This window comes from Sminthopsis crassicaudata, chromosome 1, assembly GCF_048593235.1.
Source record: "Sminthopsis crassicaudata isolate SCR6 chromosome 1, ASM4859323v1, whole genome shotgun sequence".
Classification (NCBI taxonomy): Eukaryota; Metazoa; Chordata; class Mammalia; order Dasyuromorphia; family Dasyuridae; genus Sminthopsis; species Sminthopsis crassicaudata.
The window spans coordinates 32994770-33020713 of NC_133617.1; the positions used below are offsets into that span (position 1 = coordinate 32994770).

General features: G+C 35.5%; 1 protein-coding gene across 19 annotated transcripts in view; it reads right to left on the reverse strand.

Moving 5' to 3' along the window:
- The window catches only part of CLIP1 (CAP-Gly domain containing linker protein 1), a 132566-nt gene that overhangs the window by 32200 nt on the left and 74422 nt on the right, over positions 1 to 25944 (reverse strand). For 14 of the 19 annotated variants that reach the window (XM_074298336.1, XM_074298329.1, XM_074298395.1 and 11 more), the window contains 3 exons: positions 22484 to 24760; positions 19029 to 19145; positions 12013 to 12119 (listed from right to left, as the gene is read on the reverse strand). In XM_074298336.1, the coding sequence (XP_074154437.1) occupies positions 12013 to 12119; positions 19029 to 19145; positions 22484 to 24760 (2501 nt within the window). The remainder of the gene's footprint in view (positions 1 to 12012; positions 12120 to 19028; positions 19146 to 22483; positions 24761 to 25944) is intronic. The other 5 variants (XM_074298432.1, XM_074298441.1, XM_074298422.1 and 2 more) reach the window with 1 other exon arrangement.

The window sequence follows — 25944 nt, forward strand, 5'->3', positions numbered from 1 at the left end:
GGTGAGATTAATAAAATTGAAAGTAAAAAAACTATTGAATTAATTAATAAAACTAAGAGTTGGTTTTATGAAAAAACCAACAAAATAGACAAACCCTTAGTAAACCTGATTAAAAAAAGGAAAGAGAAAAAGCAAATTGATAGTCTTGAAAATGAAAAGGGTGAACTCACCACTAATGAAGAGGAAATTAGAACAATAGTTAGGAGCTACTTTGCTCAACTTTATGCCGATAAATTTGATAACTTAAATGAAATGGAAGAATACCTTCAAAAATATAGCTTGCCCAGATTAACAGAGGAAGAAGTAAGTAGTCTAAATAGTCCCATCTCAGAAAAAGAACTATTAACCAACCTATTGGTTAATAGGTTAAACCAAGCTATTAACCAACTTCCTAAGAAAAAGTCCCCAGGACCAGATGGATTTACAGGTGAATTCTACCAAACATTTAAAGAACAACTAACTCCAATGCTATGTAAACTATTTGAAAAAATAGGGATTGAAGGAGTCCTACCAAATTCCTTCTATGACACAGACATGGTACTGATACTTAAACCAGGTAGATCGAAAACTGAGAAAGAAAACTATAGACCAATTTCCTTAATGAATATTGATGCTAAAATCTTAAATAAGATATTAGCAAATAGACTTCAGAAAATCATCCCCAGGATAATACACTATGACCAAGTGGGATTTATACCAGGAATGCAGGGCTGGTTTAATATTAGGAAAACTATTAGTATAATTGACCATATTAATAATCAAATTAATAAAAACCATATGATCATCTCAATAGATGCAGAAAAGGCATTTGATAAAATCCAACATCCATTCCTACTAAAAACGCTTGAGAGTATAGGAATAAATGGACTATTCCTTAAAATAATAAGGAGCATATATTTAAAACCTTCAGTAAACATCATATGTAATGGTGATAAACTAGAACCTTTCCCTGTTAGATCAGGAGTGAAACAAGGTTGCCCACTATCACCATTACTATTCAATATAGTACTAGAAACTCTAGCCTTGGCAATAAGAGCCGAGAAAGAGATCCAAGGAATTAGAGTAGGAAATGAAGAAATCAAATTGTCACTTTTCGCAGATGACATGATGGTATACTTAGAGAACCCCAAAGACTCTGCTAAAAAGCTATTAGAAATAATTCAGAATTTTAGCAAAGTCGCAGGATACAAAATAAATCCACATAAATCCTCAGGATTTTTATACATTACCAACACAATCCAACAGCAAGAGATACAAAGAGAAATTCCATTCAAAATAACAGTCGATAGTATCAAATATTTGGGAATATATCTACCAAAGGAGAGTCAGGAATTATATGAGCAAAATTACAAAACACTTGCCACAAAAATAAAGTCAGATTTAAATAATTGGAAAGACATTCAATGTTCTTGGATAGGCCGAGCGAATATAATAAAGATGACAATACTCCCCAAACTAATCTATTTATTTAGTGCTATACCAATCAGACTCCCAAGAAACTATTTTAATGACCTAGAAAAAATAACAACAAAATTCATATGGAAGAATAAAAGGTCAAGAATTGCAAGGGAACTAATGAAAAAAAAGTCAGAGGAAGGTGGTCTAAGTGTACCTGATTTAAAGCTATATTATAAAGCAACAGTCACCAAAACCATTTGGTATTGGCTAAGAAATAGACTAGTTGATCAGTGGCATAGGTTAGGTTCACAGGACAAGATAGTGAATAAAAATAGCAATCTAATCTTTGACAAACCCAAAGATCCCAAATTTTGGGATAAGAATTCATTATTTGACAAAAACTGCTGGGAAAACTGGAAATTAGTATGGCAGAAACTAGGCATGGACCCACATTTAACACCACATACTAAGATTAGATCAAAATGGGTCCAAGATTTAGGCATAAAGAACGAAATCATAAATAAATTGGAGGAACATGGGATGGTTTACCTCTCAGACTTGTGGAGGAGGAAGGAGTTTGTGTCCAAGGGAGAACTAGAGACCATTATTGATCACAAAATAGAACATTTTGATTACACCAAATTAAAAAGTTTCTGCACAAACAAAACTAATGCAAACAAGATTAGAAGGGAAGTAACAAATTGGGAAAAAATTTTTACAGTTAAAGGTTCTGATAAAGGCCTCATCTCCAAAATATACAGAGAATTGACTTTAATCTATAAGAAATCAAGCCATTCTCCAATTGATAAATGGTCAAAGGATATGAACAGACAATTTTCAGATGATGAAATTAAAACTATTTCCACTCATATGAAAGAGTGTTCCAAATCACTATTGATCAGAGAAATGCAAATTAAGACAACTCTGAGGTATCATTACACACCTGTCAGATTGGCTAAGATGACAGAAACAAATAACGATGAATGTTGGAGGGGCTGCGGGAAAACTGGGACACTGATGCATTGTTGGTGGAGTTGTGAAAGAATCCAACCATTCTGGAGAGCAATCTGGAATTATGCCCAAAAAGTTATCAAAATGTGCATACCCTTTGACCCAGCCATACTACTACTGGGCTTATACCCCAAGGAACTACTAGAGAAGGGAAAGGGTCCTGTATGTGCCAAAATGTTTGTGGCAGCCCTTTTCATAGTGGCTAGAAGCTGGAAGATGAATGGATGTCCATCAATTGGAGAATGGTTGGGTAAACTATGGTATATGAATGTTATGGAATATTATTGTTCTATAAGAAATGACCAACAGGAGAAATATAGAGAGGCTTGGAGAGACTTACATCAACTGATGCTGAGTGAAACGAGCAGAACCAGAAGATCATTATACACTTCAACAATGATACTGTACGAGGATGTATGCTGATGGAAGTGGATTTCTTCAACATAGAGAAGAGCTAATCCAATTCCAATTGATTAATGATGGAAAGAACCAGCTACATCCAGAAAAGGAACAATGGGAAATGAATGTAAACTGTTATTTTTACCTTCTGAATCCAATTCTTCCTGTGCAACAAAAAATTCGGTTCTACACACATATATTGTATCTAAATTATACTGTAATATATTTAACATATATAAGACTGCTTGCCATCTGGGGGAGGGGTTTGGGGGAGGAAGGGAAAAAATCTGAATAGAAGTAAGTGCAAGGGATAATGTTGTAAAAAATTACCCATGCATATGTACTGTCAAAAAATGTTATAATTATAAAATAAAATAAAAATAAATTAAAAAAAAAAAAAAAAAAAAAAAAGAAAAAAGCCAAGTCCATTACAATTGATAATTTCATAATCTTGTTGCTGTGTACAATGTTCTCATGATTCTGCTCACTTCACTTAGCATCAGTTCTCTGAAATCATTCTGATGATCATTTCTTATAGAAAATTACTTTCATATACCACAGCTATTCTCCAATTAATGGGTATTCATTCAATTTCCAATTCCTTGACACTACAAAATGGGCTCCCACAAACATTTTTGCACATGTGAGTCCTTTTCCCACTTTTATGATCTCTTGGGAATACAGATCCAAGAGACACACATTGCTGGATCAAAGGGTTTTGACAGCCCTTTTGGGTAGTTTCAAACTGCTCCACCAACAAGGCATTATTGTTTCAGTTTTCCCACATCCCCTCCAAAATTCGCCATTATCTTTTCCTCTCACCTTAGCCAATCTGAAAGGTGTTAAGTGGTATCTCAGAGCTGTCTTAATTTTCATTTCTATGATTGATAGTGATCAATTATTATTAGGGCGACCTCACAAAGGTTTAGGAAACATAAAGCAGTGTGGTTTAATGACACAAACATAAGATGTGCAGGCAGATCCTGGCCTGGGGTACAAATCCCAGCACTGTATGACAGACATCACTGCCTCTCTCTAGGAGTCAATGGAGTTATCTTTCAGAGGGGAGAGGAGGTAGAGGGAGGTTGCATCCACAACTTTGAATTAGCAATACGGCAAAGAAATTGGAAGTGATGAACTATCCTGGGAGGGACATCTTGTTAGATGAAGCTCTGCTCAGGCAAAGCTAGAACTTGAAGAAATCCAGGAGAGCATTCCACCTGTGAGGAGCAGCAAAAGAACATGATGCAAGGCCGAGGATTGTGAAGAAGGAACCAGAAGGAGGCCATTGTCACTGGAAAGAAGGGTGCCTATGACAGGAGCAAGCACAGCTCAGGTATGAAGGCTCTGATCCTAAAGGCGACATGGAGCCACTGGACCTGGCTTGGGCAGATCCCTTAGCAGCCTCTGCAACAGCTCGGGGTTCTGGATCAGGGTGAGGAAACGGCACATTCAAGATGCTGCTGAGGGAGCACTGAGAGGCCTTGACAACTTTGAATATTGGGGGAATAGGGGAGAGGTGTGAATTGTCCCAGATGATTTTCAGATTGGTATTTCAGAGGAGGCTGGCATTCTCAATAGGGTGTTTGAAAGGTGAGGGCCATGTGAGGATAAAAATCATGGGGCCCGTGTTGGAATTGCTAAATCTGAGACGTGTCTGCAGGAGATGTGGTCACAGATAGCTCACTGGCAGCTGAAGATGCAAGAGAACCAGAGGGCAGGGCTGGAGGATGGATCTGAGAACTGTCAGCAGAGGGAAGCGAATGAAATCAATGGGAGGGGTTGAGATCATCAAGACAAACAGTACAGAGGAGGAGGAGAACGAGAGGGTGGAGTTCTGGGGACCCCCATGGAGTGAGTGTGACCCAGAGGTAGAGCTTGCATAGCAAAAACAAAGGAGCACATGGAAGGAAGGGAGCACCAATGTCAGAGTGGGTAAAGAGGTCCAGAAGGATCAGGAGGGAGAGAAAACTACAGAGAGGTCTGCAGCCCCTCCGGTACCAGGATCTCCACTCTCCACCTCCAGACCCAAGCCAAAAGAGAAGGGCAGAGAAGGTATCAGAAACACAGGCAAACTGCTCATGAATCCACCAGGAATAAAGTGCCTAGGAAGTCATTGATAGGAAAGCTGTTCCATCTCTGAGGGGGCTCAAGAAGCCTCATCCTTATAGGCAAAGTTCAATCGTTTCTGTGAAATCAGATTTACCAAAAATCCACTGAACTTTGGATTTAAAAATACTTCTAGCACCTGGTGTATGAAACTGCTCAGGATTTCAAAACAGGTCTGCCCTTATGGAGTGCATCATCTTACTGAACGGTTGGTGGACACCAGTCTATATGCTATCTATGCTAAATATATCACAATCATCTCAAAAGATATCCAGCTAGTGTAGTACACATGTGAAAACACTCTCAAATTTCACTAGGAAGGAAAAAATTCTTCATTCTCAAAACAGAACGAAAATTCTCTTCTTCCTCTTATGTTCTGAACATGAGACTCCTCTCCACCCCCCGCCAGAGACCAAAGGTACCTAACTATATGACTACAAACAGAAAAATAGGGAAAAGAATTAGGTAATGACAGCCCCCACCCATTTCATTTATGTATGAATTTTGGCTATAAATGCAAAGATGCAACCATTAATGCAGTCAAAAAAATATTTCCATGAACAATTCCCCACAATTTAACTTAAATATAAATTAAACCTGTTAGGTACATGTTTTTGATGTTATCAATTTTTTGTGCTGCTCCTGTAAGTTTGTTATTAAAATTGAGAGAGAAAGAGAGACAGAGAAACAGATAGAGAGAAAGACAGAGATGGAGAATGCCAATAGTTGGTAATTAAGAGATTGCTGGTAACTTTAGAAGAATATTTTCAGTTGAATAATGAAGTCAGAAGGCAAACCATCAAGTCAAGAAGAAATGAGAGGAAAGGAAGAAGAATCTAAAAAGAAGATAAAAAGTTAGACACAAAAGGATAGACAGATATGGGATAACATGAGAAGAGGAGAGACATAGGCATTTGTAGACAGTAGGAAAGCAGTCAATTAGATTAGGTGAGATTGAAAATAAATGAGAAGATAGAGGGAACAATCTGCTGGAGGACCCAGAATAGAATGGGATTATATCAAAACATCATATATATATAACATCAAAAAAGATTACCCCCTGAAGTGCTGACTTTTTCAGTTGAAACCTCAGTTAGGGAGGGATTCTAACCTGACATAAATGATCAATGGCTCCAGCACTGATGGAAGGTGGCCCATTAAGAATACATGGAAATGCTCAGCCCACTGAGCTAACACTTTAGGATCATGTCCTTATTACTAATCAATATGGTTCCATCAACACAGAATAGATGGGATGCACCAGAGGACTTTGACTCATAAATAGCCTTCAGTGCATCATAAAAGTGCTTGGATTGTTACTATCAACTTAAAATTGAATTTCATCTTTTTATTGAGCCAAGAATCCTTCATCTTTCTTTCTTTTTTTTTTTTTTTCCTCTGAGGCTGGGGTTAAGTGACTTGTCCAGGGTCACACAGCTAGGAAGTGTTAAGTGTCTGAGATCAGATTTGAACTCGGGTCCTCCTGAATTCAAGGCTGGTGCTCTATCCACTGCGCCACCTAGCTGCCCCAATCCTTCATCTTTCTAAGATTACTTTTAATAAATTTGAAAGCTGTGTTCTTAGAGATGGATAAGCAAACTATCCTTCTGGTATACCCTGTGGAGTTCTCGTTTTTCATTTGGCAGCTTCTGAATTTCCCCTTCATTTTCATCAAATCAATCTGGATGTTTGTGAGTATTCTGACCAAGGTGAGCAAATCCAGCGATATAAACTAAATCTCTGAAAGCTGCCCACACCTTTTCTATTCCATTGTAACCAACTGTGTGCTGATTTAATTTGCCCTCCAAGTTAGCAACAAACTGTTCTCTCTCCTCTTGCCTGGAATGCTCTCTTTCCTCAATTCCATCTTGTAGTTTCCCTGGCTTTCTTTAAGACTCTCTAATCTACTAATTAGAGTGCTCTAATCTATTGATTAATTTTTCTGGTAGTCTTTTTGCCCTGGGGCAAGTCTTTACTAGTACATGACTAAGGCTGTTGCAGTTTCCAACACCATTCTTCCCAAGGACTCCCTGCTATGTCGTAGTCTGAGCCTACTCCAGCATTAAAGTCACCAAAATTATAAGCATGTCCTCTTTTGGCATATTGATGACATGGGTCTCCAGGTCTTCATAAAATTTTAATCAACCTGGTACATCATGGTAGGAGCATAAGCAATGAGCATGATGGGAACATAGATAATGAGGTGAAAGAAACAGTTCTTGGTTTGCTCAAAAACTTATCAAATTTTGATCCAGCAGTGTTACAACTGGGCTTATATCCCAAAGAGATTTTAAAGAAGGGAAAGAGACCTGTATGTGCAAAAATGTTTATGGCAGCCCTCTTTGTAGTGGCCCAAAACTGGAAACTGAGTAGATGGCCATCAATTAAAGAATGGCTGAATAAATTGTGGTATATGAATGTCATGGAATATTATTGTTCTGTAAGAAATGACCAACAGGATGATTTTCAGAAAGGTCTGGAGAGACTTACAGGAACTGATGCTGAGCAAAATGAGCAGGACCAGGAGATCATTACATACCTCAACAAAAATACTGTATGAAGATGTATTCTGATGGACGTGGCCATTTTCAACAATGAGATGAACCAATTCAATTCCAATAGAGCAGTAATGAACTGAACCAGCTACACCCAGCGAAAGAACTCTGGGAGATGACTATGAACCACTACATAGAATTTCCAATCCCTCTATTTTTGTCTGCCTGCATTTTTTTATTTCCTTCACAAGCTAATGGTACACTATTTCAAAGTCTGACTCTTTTTGTATAGCACAGTTTGGACATGTATACATATATTGTATTTAATCTATACTCTAACATATTTAACACGTATTGGTCAACCTGCCATCTGGGGGGAGGAGGATGGGGAGGAGGGGAAAAATTATAACAAAAGGTGACAATGTCAATGCTGTAAAATTACCCATGCATATATCTGGTAAAAAAAAAAGCTATAATAAAAAAAAAAGATGGGGGGGGAGGGAAAAAGGGGGAGAGAGAGAGAGAGAAAGAGAGACAGAGAGAGACAGAGAGAGAGAGAGAGAGAGAGAGAGAGAGAGAGAGAGAGAGAGAGAGAGAGAGAGAGAGAGAGAGAGAGAGAGAGAGAGAAGAGAGAGAGAGAGAAGAAACAGTTCTTGGCAAATGGCTTAAATTTTTCAGTAACATAGGAAAAGTTATCAGCTGAGAGTATAAAAGGAGAGGGAGTCATGGGAGGTTTGGGGAAGGATGGAAAGGTTTGGAAGAGAAAATACAAATATTTTCTTCAAGAAGTAAAGCAAGCAGCTAACAATAATCACCAAAAAAAGGGAATTAACTTTATCTCAACTATAACTAAACTAAGTGATATGAGTCAATTCTGAGTCAGCTGTATGCCTCAAGTCCAGTTAATGTAAAAGTTAATTTTTCTTAAAAAAAAAAAAAAAAAAAAAAAAAAAAAAAAGATGAACAAATTAATGTAGAGGTCAAAATCACACCAAAATAGAAAATAATGATGACAATTATGGTAGTTTCAAATCAAATCTGGAATAAGATACATGTTTTTATCCAGTTCCCATTTTCTTTCCCAAAGTCAAGGCAATAAGCTTTAATTGACAGCACTTCTCAGAGAAATCATCCTGTTGGTCATTTCTTACAGAACGATAATATTCCATAATATTCATATACCACAGTTTATTCAGCCAATCTCCAATTGATGGACATCCATGTAGTTTCCAGTTTCTTGGCCCTAGGTTTTTATGAATATTATGTAATATTATTGTTCTGTAAGAAATGACCAACAGGATGATTTCAGAAAGGCCTGGAGAGACTTACAAGAACTGATGCTGAGTGAAATGAGCAGGACCAGGAGATGGTTGTATATTTCAACAATATGATGATCAATTCTCGTGGATGTGGCCATTTTCAACAATGAGATGAACCAAATCAGTTCCAATAGAGCAGTAATGAACTGAACCAGCTACATCCAGGGAAGGAACTCTGGGAGATGACTATGAACCACTACCTAGAATTCCCAATCCCTTTAAATTTGTCTGTCTGCATTTTGGATTTCCTTCACAGGCTAATTGTACACTATTTCAAAGTCTGATTCTTTTTGTACAGCAAAATAACTGTATGGACAAGTATACATATATTGTATTTAACTTATACTTTAACATATTGAATATGTATTGGTTAACCTGCCATCTGTAGGGAAGGGGGAGAAAGGAGGAGAAAAATTACAACAAAAGGTCTGGCAATTGTCAATGTTGTAAAATTACCCAGGAATATATCTGGTAAATAAAAACTATTAATAATAATAAAAACAAAAAAACAAACCTAGGGCCAAATTCCAATAGTGTTACAATAGAGAAAGCCATCTGCATCTGGAGAAAGAACTGTGGGAACTAAGTTGGATTACAACTTAGTATTTTCACCTTTGTTGTTGTTTCCTTGCTTGTGTTTTTCTTTCCCCTTTTGATCTGATTTTCCTTGTACAGCATAATTGTGGAAATATGTATAGAAGATCTGCATGTTTTTAACATAAATTGGATTACTTGCCGTCTAGGGGAGGGAATAGGGTAAAGGGACAGAGAAAAAAAAAATTGGAACACAAGGTTTTTCAAGGGTGCAGTTGAAAACGTGCATTTGTTTTGAAAATTTTAAAAAAGAAAGAAACCTAGGGGCACCAAAAACTTCTTTTGCAGGAGATTTCCAGAAGTTTGGGTCTAAATTAAGAAATTTTCCCAAGTCAGATGTTACCCTGAAGTCATAAAACGTTTAGAAATGATTAATCATAACAAAATAATTTATGTGGCATATGGTCTAATCCCTCTTTGAGATACTGTTCTCTAAAAAATGTCCAACCAGAAATAAAGCCCTCCGAAAAATCACTCTCATTAATAAAACTAAGACTGTTAGAATAAAATATTTATAATGAAATTATTTTTCTTCTGGAAGGACAAAGTTATGATAAAAAAACTTTTTAATTCAATAGAATCATTCAAGGCATTAAAAAAAATCATTCAAGGCATTGTCTTTCATTATCCAATAGATTTAATAGATGTTAAAAAAAATAGCATGAAAAATCAGGAAAAAAAATCAGGAACTGCAGAGGAATGAGTAAAGTTATTCCATTGAATAACTCTTCAGTAGAAGAGTCATCAATGACTCAAAATTACATGACATTCTCTGATTCCATTCAGTACAGAGGCAGAGATAGCTAAATGGTATGACTCAGTGGGAAAGAGACTGGGCAATTTTGTCTTACTGTTCAATTGCTTCCTTTCCAATTTTGTGAACTAACAAGTTAATTTGGCATTTCAACAACAACAAAAAAAGGTTAAAACATCCCATTTTACTGATCCAATTATTTGTGTTGCTAAAAAATTCATAAATATTATTGTTTTCTGTAAAACCAATGGGATCCACTCCACTATAAATGCAACTGAAGTAGTGAAGATTTTCCCATATAAAAATCTAACTTCAGCAAGTACTAGGATCACTATTTTTTAATTTTGCTGTAAATGAGTCTCAATATGATACAACTGATAAATAAAACAGGTGTGTAATTCCTCCTTTGTCTTTTGAGACAATGTAAATTGTACAGAGGATTTCTCAAAATTGATCTGCAGATGTAAATAGTACCAGAGACAGACCCATACACCAATGCCAAAAGTTAATAACTCAATTTATAGAGATTCTAACTTTTAAATAGATCCCAGGTAACAGGATGATTCTAGAAAAATCACAAGAACTATCAGTAACTAAACTCATCATTCACAAGAAGGTGGGGAGGGTACACTAATTTTATCCTAGTTTTGAAACAAAAACAGTTGTAGAGATTAAGACTGTTCATTTGGAAGTGCTAATTTTGTCATCTTTTGAGTCTCATCTTCCTGTTCTATTAGCTCATGCTTTAAATTCTTAGTGTCACTACTGTAAATGGAGTCTATCAAACCGAAAAGGACTCTACCATTTTTCATCTAATTGCCAGCGAAATTCAAATTTCTAATCATACTATTCCCAACATTTTGAACTACATGAGTCAGGAGAAACCAGCAACAATAGAAATAAGAAAAACATGTCTGCTCTGAAATTTGAATAGCAGAAAACTAATTTGAAATACTTATTAGTATGAATACTTCTCATGATCCATCCCATATACCATCCATTCTATTAAAATCAAATCACCTGAGGCAGTTAGGTGGCGCAGTGGATAGAACACCAGCCTTGAATTCAGGAACACCTGAATTCAATTCTGGCCTCATACACTTAACATTTCCTAGCTGTGTGACCCTGGATAAGTCATTTAACCCCAATTGCCTCAAGGGGGGAAATCAAATCACCATTAATATCAGCCTAATTGACAGACCAAAAAGGAGGTTTCCCCCCCCCTCCTGTTCTTGTTTTTTAATTATTTTTTCCCCAATGGGCAAAAATCCACTTCTTAGACTCCTATCTCTTCTCCATTAAAAAAACAAGGGGCAGCTAGGTGGCACAGTGGATAGAGAACCAGCCCTAAATTCAGGAGGACCCGAGTTCAAATCTGATCTCAGACACTTGACACTTCCTAGCTGTGTGACCCTGGGCAAGTCACTTAACCCCAGCCTCAGGAAAAAAAGAAAAAAAAAAAATCCCTTGTAATAAATATGTAATCAAGCAAAGTAAAATACCCACATTGGCCATATCCCAAAAAAATATGATTAAATTTTGAACTGTGTCAACTCATAAGAGTCTTTAAAATGATGTAAGGAAAACTATTCTGTATTGTGATTTAAAAAAATAACATCTCATGAGGGCATATTCCACTCTTTAGGATTAAAAATTCTACTTCATAATTCCAATGTACTTTACAGTAGTAACATTTGCCCAACTCAAACAACTTAAGTAGTCAGCACAATTGTTCATTCTTATCTTTTTCATTAGCTGTGATGCTATTTCTTTCTAAAAATAAAAAAAATTAAGTTACCCTTGTTCTTTCTATACATAATCATAAATGTATGGGTTGCAATATTGAAATGAAATTTCTTCACAAAACTTCCACACATATGCTGATTAAAGAATGGCTATATAGTAATTCATACCACAAATCATAAACACTTACATTTCTTTCCTGAACTCCTCCATTTTTTGGTTCTCTACTGTCAGACGTTCCTTTGATTTATTCAATTCTTCAACATTTTTTGAGTTGTTTTCTTTAAGTGCATCCAACTAAAAGAAAAAAAAAAAAATAGCTGAAGTGAAATGTTTAGAGCCCTAGAGCTATTCATTCAAATGGATAGTGAGAGGGGATTGTAAAGTTAGCTGTGTGGGAATATATTAAAAGGCACATGAGCTATAGTGTCAAGATTCCTCAGTTTGGAGTCATAGGATGTAGATCTCAAACCTTGCTTCAAACCTAGCAGGAGATCCCCTCTCTAGTTCTCACTTCCCACCACTATAAAATGATAAGAATGAATTTGAAAACCATTAAAATTCCTTCCAAAATGCTTTTTTTTTTTTTTGAGCTTTCCATTCACCATAGTATTTATTGCTAGATTATGATATGTGTGTGTGTGGTTTGCCCATTTTCCCAGGCTATTGGATACCACCCCAGGAACATAGCCCGACTATAACATAAAATTTAAAGTCAAGAAATAGCCTGGGAAAATGGGCAAACCACACACACATATCATAATCTAGCAATAAATACTATGGTGAATGGAAAGCTCAAAAAAAAAAGCAAAGTGAATATAATCCTGGAAGTGGGGAAAGAAATCAGAATAATAGAAGAAAATTATGAAAAGAGCTTAGTAAAAAGCAAAAAAAAAATTTTTTTTAGAGAAAATAATACTGGGGCACCAACCCTGAAGTCAGGAGCACCTGAGTTCAAATCCAATCTCAGACACTTAATGCTTCCTAAGCTGTGTGATTCTGGGCAAGTCACTTAACCCTTTGCCTCAGCAAAAAAATAATAATCATAATCATAGCAATGCCTAAAAAACAGAATTGGAGAGATGTTGAGAGAAAAAAAATCACTTCATCACTTAAGAAAATAATTCTTTAAAAAGTCTACTTGGACAAGTAAATGCTAATTATTTCATGAAATATCAAGAAACAATAAAACAAAGTCAAAAGGACGAAAAAAAAAATGAAGTATCTCATTGGAAAAAACTAAAAGAGAAAAATACATCAAGAAGAGATAATTTAATCATTATCAAACTACCAAAAAAAAAAAAAAAAAGGCCCAGACATTCCATTTAAGAGAGATCCACAAAATATAAATTCCCAGGATTATTATAACCACATTTCAGGACTCCCAGGTCAAAGAGAAAATGTAAAGTAACCAGATATCATTCAGATACCACAGATGCACAGTTAGGAACATGCAAATTTTAGCAGCTCTTATGTAAAAAAAAAAAAAAAAAAAAAAAATTGAATAGGTAGCAATTGTGAATTTAAAAGAAATTATCTTGAAGTAATATCATTACTATACATATATTCACCAAATGACAGAACATTCAAATGTTTAAAGAAAAAGTTAAAGAGTTACAGAAAAAACTGTAAAACTATATTAGTGGGGAATAGAAATAGATATAAAGAGAACAGATAGAAAAGTTTTGACAAAAAACAAATGTTTATTCCTTGGAAAGTACTAAAAGGCATAGAATCAAAAGAATTTATCTTAAAATTAATAGTATTATTTAAAACCAAGAGCAATCATTGTCTATAATAAAGATAAATTAGAACCCTCCCCCATAAGATCAGGGATGAATCAAGGGTGTACATTATTACCATTGTTATGTAACATATGAAATAAGGAAAGCAATAAAACAAGAAAAAGAAATGGAAGGAATTGGAATAAAAAATGAATAAAACTATCATTCTTTAAGGATGACATGATGGTAGAGTTAGAGAATCCTGGAGAATCAGTTAAAAAATAGTGAAACAACTTTAGCAAAGTTGAAGAATATAAAATAAACCCACATAAATTATAAGCATTTCTACTTATTCTCCACAAAATCCAACAGGAAATTTCATTTAAAATAATTGCAGACAATATAAAATATTTTGGAGTCTACTTGCTAAGCAAAGGAACTACACACACACACACACACACACAAATAAGACATATCTAAACAACTGGACAAATATGAATTTTTCAGATATGCTGAGCCAATATAAAGACAATTCCACCTAACCTGAATCACCTAATTACATGCTAATCAAACTATCAAAAAATTATCTTATAGATCTAGAAAAATAACCATAATTCATTTGGAACAACAAAAGATCAAGACTATCAAGGAAATCAATGAAGAGGGAAAAAAAATGAAGGAAGGCAGTCTAATAGTACCAGATTTCAAACTATTTTAAAAAGGGTAATCCCAAAATAATCTGGTAATGAATTAAGAAAAAATTATCTTATAGATCTAGAAAAATAACCATAATTCATTTGGAACAACAAAAGATCAAGACTATCAAGGAAATCAATGAAGAGGGAAAAAAAAATGAAGGAAGGCAGTCTAATAGTACCAGATTTCAAACTATTTTAAAAAGGGTAATCCCAAAATAATCTGGTAATGAATTAAGAAATGGGCAACGGATAAGTGAACTAGATTAGGTACACATTAAAAAAAAAAAAAAAAGTAAATGACCATAGTAATATAATATTTGATAAACCTGAAGATTCAAACTTCTGGGGTAAAAAGTTATTTGATAAAAATTTCTAAGTAAATTGGAAAGCAATTTTTAGGTATAAATTTATATCTCACATCATATATCAAAATGGGTATATGTATCATAAAACAAATTAGGGGAGCATAGAAAAATTTACTTTTCAGATCTAGATCTATTAAGGAAAGAATTTATCACTAAACAAGAGAAAATGGGCAGTAAAATGGATAAATGTGATTACATCAAAAAGTTTTACACTCAAAAAAACCCCCCCAAAACCCAAGGCAGTCAAGATTAGAAGTGAAGTAGAAACCTGGAGGGTGAGGCAGGGGAGTAATTTACAAGTTTCTCTAATAAATAACTCAATTTTCAAATATATAGGGAACTGATTCAAATTTATAAAAAGGCCATTCCTCAATTGATAAATGGTCAAAAGATATAATAGATGATTTTTAGAAAAATTGAGACAACTCAGAAGTACCACTCCATACCTCTCAAATTGGCTAAGATGACAGGAAAGATAATGATAAATGTTGAAGGGGATGTGGGAATATTGGGACACTGATACATTGTTGGTAGATTTGTGAAAGGATCCAACCATTCTGTTAAGCAATTTGGAACTATGCCCAAAGGGCTATCAAAATGTGTATACCCTTTGATACAGAAGTACTGGGTCTCTATCCCAAAGAGATCATAAAGGAGGAGAAAGGACCCACCTGTGCAAAAATGTTTGTGGCCCTTTTTGTAGTGGCAAGGAAACTGAGTGGATGCCCATCAACTGGAGGATGCCTGAATAAGTTATGGTATATAAATGTTATGGAATATTATTGTTCTGTAAGAAATGACCAGCAGGATGATTTCTGAGAGGCCTGGAGAGAATTACAGGAATTGATGTTCAATGGAATAGAACCAAGAGAACATGGTACACAGCAACAAAAAGATTATATGATAGACATGGCTGTTTTCAACAATGAGATGATTCAGTCCAATTTCAATGGTCTTGTGATGAAGAGAGCCATTTGCACCAACACAGAGGATTGTGAGAATTAAATCTGGATGACAACATAGCATTTTTACTTTTTGTTGTTGGTGTTGTTTGCTTGCTTTTTACTTTTTCATTTTTTTCCTTGATCTGATTTTTCTTGTGCAGCATAATTATGAAAATACATTTAGAAGAATTGCATGTTTAGCCTATATTGAATTACTTGCTGTACAGAGGGAGGAGGAAGAAAATTTTGGAACACAAGGGTGAGTGTTGAAAATTATCTTTGCATGTATTTTGAAAAATAAAAAAGCTATTATCAAAAGGGGGGCACCAACATCAAGGAAAATAATAAAAGGTGGGACTCTAGCTGAGACTTGAAGGAAACCCGGAATTAAGAGATGGAGGGAGAACATTCCAAAAGAAGTGAAAATGAATTAGTTAGAATATTGAATCAGCTACCAAGAATGACTGGCTCACTCTCCACAACATAGCTCACTTATCTCCTTTCCAACCACATTGTTACTATCTGTGATCAGCTCCTCATCACCTCTTATTTCCTAACTCTACTCCTGGGTTCTAATCTCTTCCCTCTCTATTTTATCACCCACTTAGTTGGCAAATTAAAAGTGTAAGCTAGATCATGGCCTGCTCTTGCTCAAGGACTATGATGATCCATATTGTCTTTAAAATAAATTTCAAATTTCTTAGTGCAACAAATTTAGAACCCTTAACAATCTGGCATCAGCTTACCTTTTCCTTCTCAGTGCACTTTACTAGGCAAATGGGCCCATCTGCCATTTTCTTCCTACACATACTTGTACCAGCTTTTCTCCCTCCTTAGAATCCATTCCCCATCCCCCTTACCTTTGTCTCTCAAATGCCTAAATTAGATCTTACGCCATTTTCCCTTTAAATCTTTGCTGAATGACTTGTTTGTTCTCATATTGTCATGCATACACACCTCTGTCTACATGTTCTCCTTCAGAGGAGGGCATAATTAACTGTGTGTTAGTGCGCCTAAACAGCACGATGTCGGCAATGACAAAGGACAAGCCAGGCAAAGAACAAGTGGAGAGCACTAGGACAAGGGGCCATGAGATTGCCAATGTCTTGCCACTGGATTTCAATGACTCTGGAAGAGAGAGTGAGGGGAAGATTTGGGGCAGTTGTATAAGTCATAGCATCAGCCCTGTGATATCATTGCTCCAGACTGAAAACTGAGGATCAACACCAGTTAGACAGAGAAGGGTATTTCAGAAAGAGACAAAGGCATGAAATTGGACTGCACAGGGCAGTAAGGAAGTACAAGAAGTCTAGGACACCTGAAAACAGAGTAAGAAAGAAGGCTGAGAAGAAAGGTCAGAGTCAAATCAGGGGGGTCAGGAAGGTCAAGTCAAGGTATTGTTATCTTTTTCCTATTGGCAATAAAATATAATGGAAGCTTAAGAAACAGAAGAGTGGCATGATTGCAACTGGGCTGGAGGAAGATACAAGATTTCTCTCTTTGCAGAAGTTCCAAACATGCCACACTATGCCATGGTCCTTCGGGTCTGTTAATTCCTTTATAGAAAATCAGTGCCACCAAAAGGGAGTTCCCCAAAACTCCCTACCTTTGCACCGAATCCCAAGGGGGTGCAAGGAAGCCAAACCTCTCCATTTGATTCCCTGAACCTCGAATCTGCCACTAGACCTTATCATTTACCTCCCTGACAACCAGAAACCCTAATCTCATTTTGGTTCCCTAAATCTAGGAGCCTTAGGAGTAGAACCTGGGGGAAAGGAAAAAAATCATAAATGATTAGGATCAATATGAAGATAATGAAATAATTTTTGGAAATTTTTAGAAAATCCAGGTTAAGGCTACAGAAGAAATAAGGAATATCATGCTCACTTTAACGTTAAAGATTTCTAAGTCTTTCTAGATTTTCCAAAAAGATGAGGAATTTATTCTTTAGATCACATCTCTCAACCTTTTTTTTCCCCAACAAACCTTTTTAGCTCAAGAGTAACACACCTTTTTCTTTTAGTGATTCTTTGTAACTTCCATAGTTTTGATATCTAAAAACTAATGTTGGCTTATATTTATATTAAAATCTATATTTAAAAAAAAAAACTTACTCTGTCTACCAAAAGTCCTCTTGTGTTTACATTATTTCACAAAACTCTTCTCTCCACTTCTAGTCTCTCAATTCTCTAATCTCTGTGGTTTAACAAAATTATTCCACTAACTCAAAAATCTTAAATGGTTCTTTCTGCCATAAGATAAAAGACAGGCCCTTTGCCTAGCTTTTGGCTTCTTACTTATTTGCAAACCAGATTTTCCAGCCTTATTTCACATTACCACCATCCCCCTTCTACACGGGGACCATGTTCCTGCCAAATACAATCACCTCAACATTTTAGCACCGATTTTTGTTCACTCAGTCAAACGCTTCCTCATGTTTGAATGGATTCTTGTTTATTTCCCTCTTTCAAAATGAAATGGCCAAGGGTGTGCTGGACAACAAGAAGAACCATCCAGTGGATTCACAGCCTTGATTTGGAGTGTCTCCCTCCTTTCAACGCTGAAAACAGCTGAGAGCCTCACTCTAACAGTCCCTGTATCGAGATTCATCTCAAGCACTACTCCTCCTAGAAGTGTTTCCTGGACATCCCTCAGAGAAGAGTTCCCTTTTCTTCCTCCAACTTTCTTAGATTTCATTGAGATCTGTTCTTTGCCTTAATCACATTCTCATCTATATACTTATCGTAGTCCTTAGAAAGCTTCTTAAATGGAAGGAACTATGTCCTTTTTAGATCTCTGTATACCCAGCACTAGGCAAAGTAGCTCCATGTAGTGCCTTAATAAATGTTTAATGAAGAAATCACACAGGATGTTCCAAGGTCTATAGCTCCTTTCGCATACAATCTTTTTACATACTAATAGTGAAAAAATTTTCTATGCTAGGAAATGCCCTAAGATAACTGTTTTGTGTTTTTGGTAGAGGAGAAGTAGCGAACAGTATTGTTTTGAAGAATTTTTAAAACATACTACACAAAAAAGGAGGACTAGATAAAATATCATGAAGATCTATAATTACAATATTAAGCTAACAAAAGAACTGATACCAAACCCAGAAGTAAAAAAATGAAATACCAGCAAAAAGAGCAATGAAGGAAAAAGAAAAAGGAATTTGGGTAATGGAGTTGGGGTTATGTTGCATAAATTCCTTGACTCTCTTTCCAACAGTTTAAAAATCATTCTCGTTTTAGAATACTAGGCTTTTAGATTTTTTTTCTAAAGTTTTACTATGAAGTACTGTGATTTTGTATTTTTTTTCAGCATTTCCATGTTAACAAGAGGTGAAGTTGTGTGCGCAAACATGGAGTCCATTTAAAAGTACATCAATATTACAATCAAATGTAATTCATATGAATGATCAAATATCCAATAAAATTAGTAGCAATGTTTTTTCAAATAAAAAGTAAATTAAAATTACTTCATTTTTCAGTTTTTCATTTGTTTGCCTGGTATCCTCCAAGGAAGCAAGAGTTTCTGTCTTCTCTTTGGTCATCTGTTCCATTAGCTGCATGGCGTCTTCTGCTGTTTGAGCAACCTAAACATAAAAAAGTACGATAAATTTTAAGGTAGCCTGATAGTTAATGATTTCAATTAAAGCTCTCTAATAACACTTTTTGCAATGAATAGTCTGCTTTAGTTTTAGATTTGCACTGTTCAAATAAATAATTTTTATATTAACTGAATTTTCTCAAAGTCATCAGGTACGACATCTGATTGAAATGGTATTATCAAGTCAAGGTCTTTGGGCATCAATGAGGGCTTGGAGAAAAACCTTTCGAAAACAGTTTTATATTTAAACAGAAATAAAAGTTAATTCTGAGGAATTTAAATGTGAATCAAGTATATTTTATCATGTAGAATACAAGTATAAGTGTATTAGGCAAGCTAACAGTGAATAGAGGTATGGCTATGAGCAGAAGAAAATGTGAAGGTCAATAGATTATTGCAAGACTAACAATAAGTAATGTAGAAAAATGTAGTTTTACTGTTTCCTTTGATCCATTAACACTTAAATGAATAGTAACGGTATCACGATTTGCCCATTACAATCTGGGAAACCTCTGATGAAGTTTTCAAATTCTAAATGCATAAATGACAAATGAAATTGAAAGCCAAGTAAAAGATGCTATCACTTTGTACCCATCTTATTGTTGAACTTAAACTGATAAAGATAAAGTAAAGCAACACTTTTTCAAAGCAAAAAGTCATTATGCTTTTCATTCACTGTTTTGCAACTTAGCCTTTTGTGACACTTACTCAGGTACTTGCTATTGAGATTAGATATCCAATAAAAAATCGTCTTTAAAATGCTCTTAAATGTTTTACATATTACTCAAAAGCTAGTTATAGGTATTCAAAGATAACTAAGGAACAGTCTTGATGGGGGATAGAATTTCTGTTTTATTGTTTTATAAATAGGTCAAATGAGCTTAAGAATGCTTTAATAATTTAATACTTCAGTGAAGAAATCAACAAGGAGTAATTCTATTCTGGGCATATTCTTACTAACAGGGCAGAACTGGTTGCTGAAGTAAAAATAATGGGAATTTTTATAAAAAAAATTTTTAGATTAACATAATTATCCTTTCCACGCTGCCAAGGTTAGAGGCATGGTGCACCAATAATCTGAAAAATCTGAGTAAAAATTTTTGGCCCTCTCTTTATACCAGAAAAGTTTGAAGTTTTTTTTTTCTTTTTCTTCTATGGGATATCTAAAGTACTTTGACTTAAGTATTTGATCACAGGCTTCTGTCTATGGGCCTATTGTCAATGGCTTCCATAAAATTTTCCCAAAATACCCATTTAATTTCTTATGCTGATATGTGATAAATCAGAACCACAATGGAGAAAGTCATGATTGGAAGGAATAACTATATTTCAAAATATAGCAGGTAGAAACCATAGTACTAAAAACCCATAAGGGAAAGTAGTGTAGAAGAGAAATGATGCTATTAAAGAAAAGAAATTCTGAAGACAGAAAGAAAAATAATTCCAGTGAGGAAGAAAAAAGAAAGCTGTAAAGAGACCATTGTGACAATACAAGGAATTTGCTATCTGGCAGAGTAAAAAAAATATTGGCTCCAGAGTCAATCTGAAATCTTGTCTCTAATACTGAACTGTGTGACTTTGGTTTTAAGTTATTCTGTCCCTTAAGCCCAGGGAAAGAGGGTTGGACAAGATGGCTTGTGAAGTCTTTTCCAGCAGATCTAGGATCATATGATATGATGTTTAAAAAAAAAACCCAACAACACAAAAATATATAAAAGAAAGAGGCAGAGGATGAATATACCTAGTATAGTGTTGATTCCAGGATGAAATGCATTTGGAATAAAAAGCACAAGATAGATTTTTTTTTTTAATTAAAAAAAAAAAAAAAAAACTATAGTCGGGAAATAGGACTATCCAACAAAAGGTTAGGACTGCTTTTTGGGATAGGTGGCCAGATGAATAATTAACCATGCTACCCAATTCTTTTGTTTTCTATGCCAAGAAAAAATACCTTTGGACTAGGAAAGATAGCACAAAAGATGATTAATAGGAAGGAGATAATCAAGAAAAGCAAGGCAATTATAAAAGCAAAGCTCTAGCTGTCTTGATGAGTTCAACCTACCTGCCCTATATTTTTAAGTACTCAAAGAAATTGTAGCTATGATTACTGATGACGACGAGTATTGTCAGTGACCTTTGGGAGAATATTGAGAATAAGAAATGGGTAAATGCCCCAGTTTTGAAGAAAGGGAAGATAAAAGAGACTAAAAACTTAACCAGTGAACTTGATTTCAATTCCTGGTAAAATTGTTGGACATATGAAAAATAAAATACTCAAGGGGGAAAGCTGTAGAAAATATTTTTACAGTTTATCTAGCTTTTAAGAAAGCATTTGATAAAGTCTTTCAGGATATTCTTGTAGAAAAGACAGATCTGGAATTCACTGAATGATCAAATCCCCTAATTAATAGTTCTTTGACAAATTTCCAGTGAAGTGCTCCAATTTTTTTATTTATGGCTTGAACCAAATTTGTAAATAACACAAAGCTGAGGAGAGCAAATACACTGGATAATCAAGTCAGTTATCAAAAAGATCTTGATAAGAGGACAGCACTGAGCTGAACTGAATTAAATGAAATCCAGTACATTTGTGTTCAAAAATTGACAAAATGACAGATTTTTTTTTTCATTTTTAAAGTCTAGGCATTTTAATGGACTATGAGCCCAAGTTACTCAAAAGAATGTTAGGACAGCTAAAAAAATTGATGAGATTTTAGGCTGCAGGAAGAAGACATATGAGGAGATTAAGAATGCTGCTATACTTTCACATTGATCAGACTACATCGGGCTATTAAGATCAATTCTGGCTGTATCATTTTAGGAGGGACATTGATAAGACAGAGATCAAAGAAGGGCAACCAGGACTGTGAAGGGCCCTGTAAGAACCAATTGAAAAATAAGTGATGTTTGGCCTATGGAAGGTAATTGAAAGACTTCACATGAAAGAGTAAATTAGACTTGTTTTGTTTGACGCCACAAGATAGAACTAGGAGTAGAGCATCAAAGTGTCAAAGAAAGAAATTCAGGATTCATGTAAGGAAAAACTTTCCGGCCCTGAGAGCTGGAAGAAGCTTTCTGGGGGGAAGGAGAGTCTCCTTCATAGAGGTCTCCAAGTGCAAACTGAACGGCCACTTGTCAGCTATACTGCAGAGGGGATTATTTCTCTAGATATACATTAGATGCCTCTGTAAGCCTCTTCCAACTTAAATGCAATGATTTTGTGAAGTGCTCAATATAGAAATAAAGTATATCCTTAAACCACAGAAGTTAGTACTTGGTGTTAGTAATTATATAGATGGTCAATACCTCAATCTCTGGAATTACCGTGTATGACTGAAGGGTCTCTAGCTCTCTAATTCTCAGAGTAAGTTTGCTCTTGTCTTTCCGCAAGATCCGATTCTCACTCTGTGATTCTAGGAGGTTTGCTGAAATATTACTGTTGGTTTTGGCTAATTGGCTAATCTCCTTCTGGAGAGTAAAGTAGTTCTCTGCCATCTTCTCCTTCTCTTTCAACTCCTTCAGGAGCTCTTCCTTCTTCATCATGACTTCTCTATGGTCAGCAAGGAGATTGTTATTCTCTTGTATTAGTTTAGCTTTCTCAGCAGTGGTCACCTCATGGCTTAGCCGGAGATCTTCCAAGATCTTGGTGAGGCAGCTATGCAGATCTTGCAACTCTGACTTGGATTTGGTCAAGGAAGCAAAGTCATTTTTCAAACTGTCTATTTTGGCAGCAAGCTGAGCAGTCTCTGCACTCAAAACTTCCTTTTCCTTAACAATTTTCACAACTTGTTGCTCTGATTTTCCTTTCTCCTGGGCCAGGATTAGATTCTCAGACTGAAGTTCTTTATTGCAAAGTGTTGATTTTTCTAATTCCTGTTGCAGGAACACAATTTGACTTTGTAGTTTATTATTTTCTGTCAGAGAATTCTCCTTGTCCTGCTCTCTAGCTTCTCTTTCAAGGATTAAGGCCTGTTGCACTTCATTGACCTCTTCATTTAATTTCTGACATTCTTCTTGCAAGCTATACCCATCCTTAAGCAAGATATCCTTTTCAGAATAGCAAGTCTTAAGTTCAATTTCCAAATTTTCTTTGATTTCCAACAGATCAGCATATTCCTTTTCTAAATTCTTTTTGGCTCCCTCAACTTCTTCTAGCATCAAAGAAAAATCATGTTTGTTTGTCAATAGTTCCTGGCTTTCTTTTTCTTTATCCTGAAGCTCCTTCTTCTGAGTCTCAATAGTACTAAGAAGTTTCATTTTCTCTTGAACAATGATTCTTCTGTTGGCAGTTTCTTGTTCATATTTCCTTTTAAGGTCACTCATGGCTTTGATTGAAGTGTCTCTTTCTTGAAGCAAGCTTGTTTTTTGTGTTTCTAACAGAGATGTTTCTTTTAGGAGACCATCCAGCTGCTTTTTAAACTTTAAGGACTTCTGACAAGCCACTTCTTTCTCTGCAGCCAGGTAACCAATCTTCTCATTCAGAGCTATCTCTTTGTGAGCAGCATCTTCTGAGCATTTGACAAGTTTTTCAGAGAGCATTTTATTTTCATTTAAGAGTTCTTCATTTTGGAGCAAAAGCCTACTCTGAGATGAAGTCAAGGTTTCTTTTTCTTGTAGAAGCTGGATACATTCAGAATCTGTAATCTCCCTACTGGTTTTAATTTCTTCAAGAAATTTCATTAGACTTGCTTTTGAAGACTGAAGCTCCACAGCCACTTTCTCTGCATCTTTAAGCAACTTATTTGAGTCATCCAGCTGAGTCTGCAGCCTGTTAATTTCCATGCTAAGCACCTGTTTGTCATGGAGAACTGCTTCCAAGCCAACATTCAGCTTTTCTTGTTTCCTGAGTAGTTCATCTTTCTCACTCTGTAGATCCTTGTTACTTTGAAGAAGATCATCCTTCTCTTTCTTTAAGGCTGCACAAAGAGTGTTAAGGCCTGACTGCTTTTCCAAGTACGACTTCTTCTCATTTGTGAGCTCTTCAACTTCTTGTACCAAGTTTTTCTGATCTCTTGCCAGTTCTTCAAAGGAGTTCTGAAGCTTTAGGACAATATCATCCTTATTTTTAGCCAAGGTAATATTTTCAATAGTAAGTTTCTTCAGCTGATTCTCTAATTCAACCTTTTCCTTATGATTCTTCTTGGATTCAATAATTAAGGAATCATTATGTCTCTGAAGGTCTTCTACAAGGGTTTGCATGCTTTTTTTGGAAGCTTGCAAGCTATCATTTTCTACATTTATCTTTAAGAATTCTTCCTGAGCAGTATTAATTTCTTCCAGTAACTTTTCTCTCTCAATATCTAAAGCTTCTTTGTTGAGGTGCTCTTCTTGATACAACTTTTCTACATCGTGCTTTTCTTCTAGGATTTTTTCCTTCTCCAAATTAAGAGTTTCATTTATTAACCACAGCTTCCGCTGGTCTTCTTGCAGTAAAGAGATCTTGGCCTCCACCTCAACAAGCTTTGATAAGAGTGAACCTTTGTCTAACTTTAAAGCATTCCCCTCCTCTGCAAGAAGCTGCTTCTCTGATTTCAGACCCCTCAGCTCTTCTGACATTAGTTCAATCTCTTTTTTGGTTGATGCTAACAAATAAGTTAGAGACTAAAACAAAAAGGTAGGGAAAAGGGGGAAAAAAATCAAGTCAAGCAGACAAATGCAAGAGGATTAAGGCTGAACAAAAGTTATTGTAATATAAAATTTAGTAGGCATAACTATCAATAAGAGTTCCTTAACTAGGAGGATTATGGGAAGAAGTTATTAAATAGGAAGACTAAAATATCAATTTACATTTAAGACTTGTAACTTTTCAAAGTACTTTCATAGTTATTTCACTTTATATTGTCTTACCATCTCATTTTATCTTCCTTCCACAAAATCTAAATCCAATGCCTCTTCCTGGCATGGAAGTGACACTGGATTCTCAAGGACTAATGTCAGCATTGTGCAAGCTCTGGCTACCAAGCATGCTAAATTCAATTAAAGTCCCAGCAATAGATTATATCTACTGCCCAAGGACCAATCTAAGTACAGAGAGACTCATCCTGGTAGGTTGGTCATGAAATACATACAAATATAAAATAGCCCTGGAGTTCCATGCAATCTCTTTCTGATTTGATGCTGATGTGCCAGAATAATGGAAGAGAAAGCAAAAGGTATTGAGAATTACTATACTAGCTAAAATGTTAAAATTTGCAAGAAAGAAGAAATATAATGGGGAGCACCTTTTAAGCAGCAACTCCCTTAGGACCAGTAGCAATAATGTATATTTTATCCTCTCCCTCCTTCCACCCTGTCCCACCAACAAAATTTTGAAATGACCTTAGAATTTCATTATTAGCATTTAGAAACATAAAGCCTCACTATTTTTACAAACATCTTCTCTGAAGAAATTGAGTACAGACAGGTGAAGGTGAGGTTCAACCAAAAAACTGAACATCAACATAAGATCCATCCTATCAAAAACCACAGAAATGTCAAACAGAAAGCAACAGGAAAAGGGAACTAAGAGATTAATTAAGATCCCAATTAAGAGATTAACTAAGATCCCAATATACAAGTAAAGTATAATCATTAGCAAAATAACAGTTACTTGACACTAATGGAGGATATCACAGCGATTATCCCAACTTAGTTCACTATGAATTTGTTATATAATCTCAATTAAGTTTTTCTTCTTGCACAGTAAACCTTTTATATTTTCCCTGACTGTCTAGCCCACTCCACACAGATCTGTCCAAATCTCTTCTTCACTCTCCTATAGCATCCTCTCCTAAGTGGAGGACTTT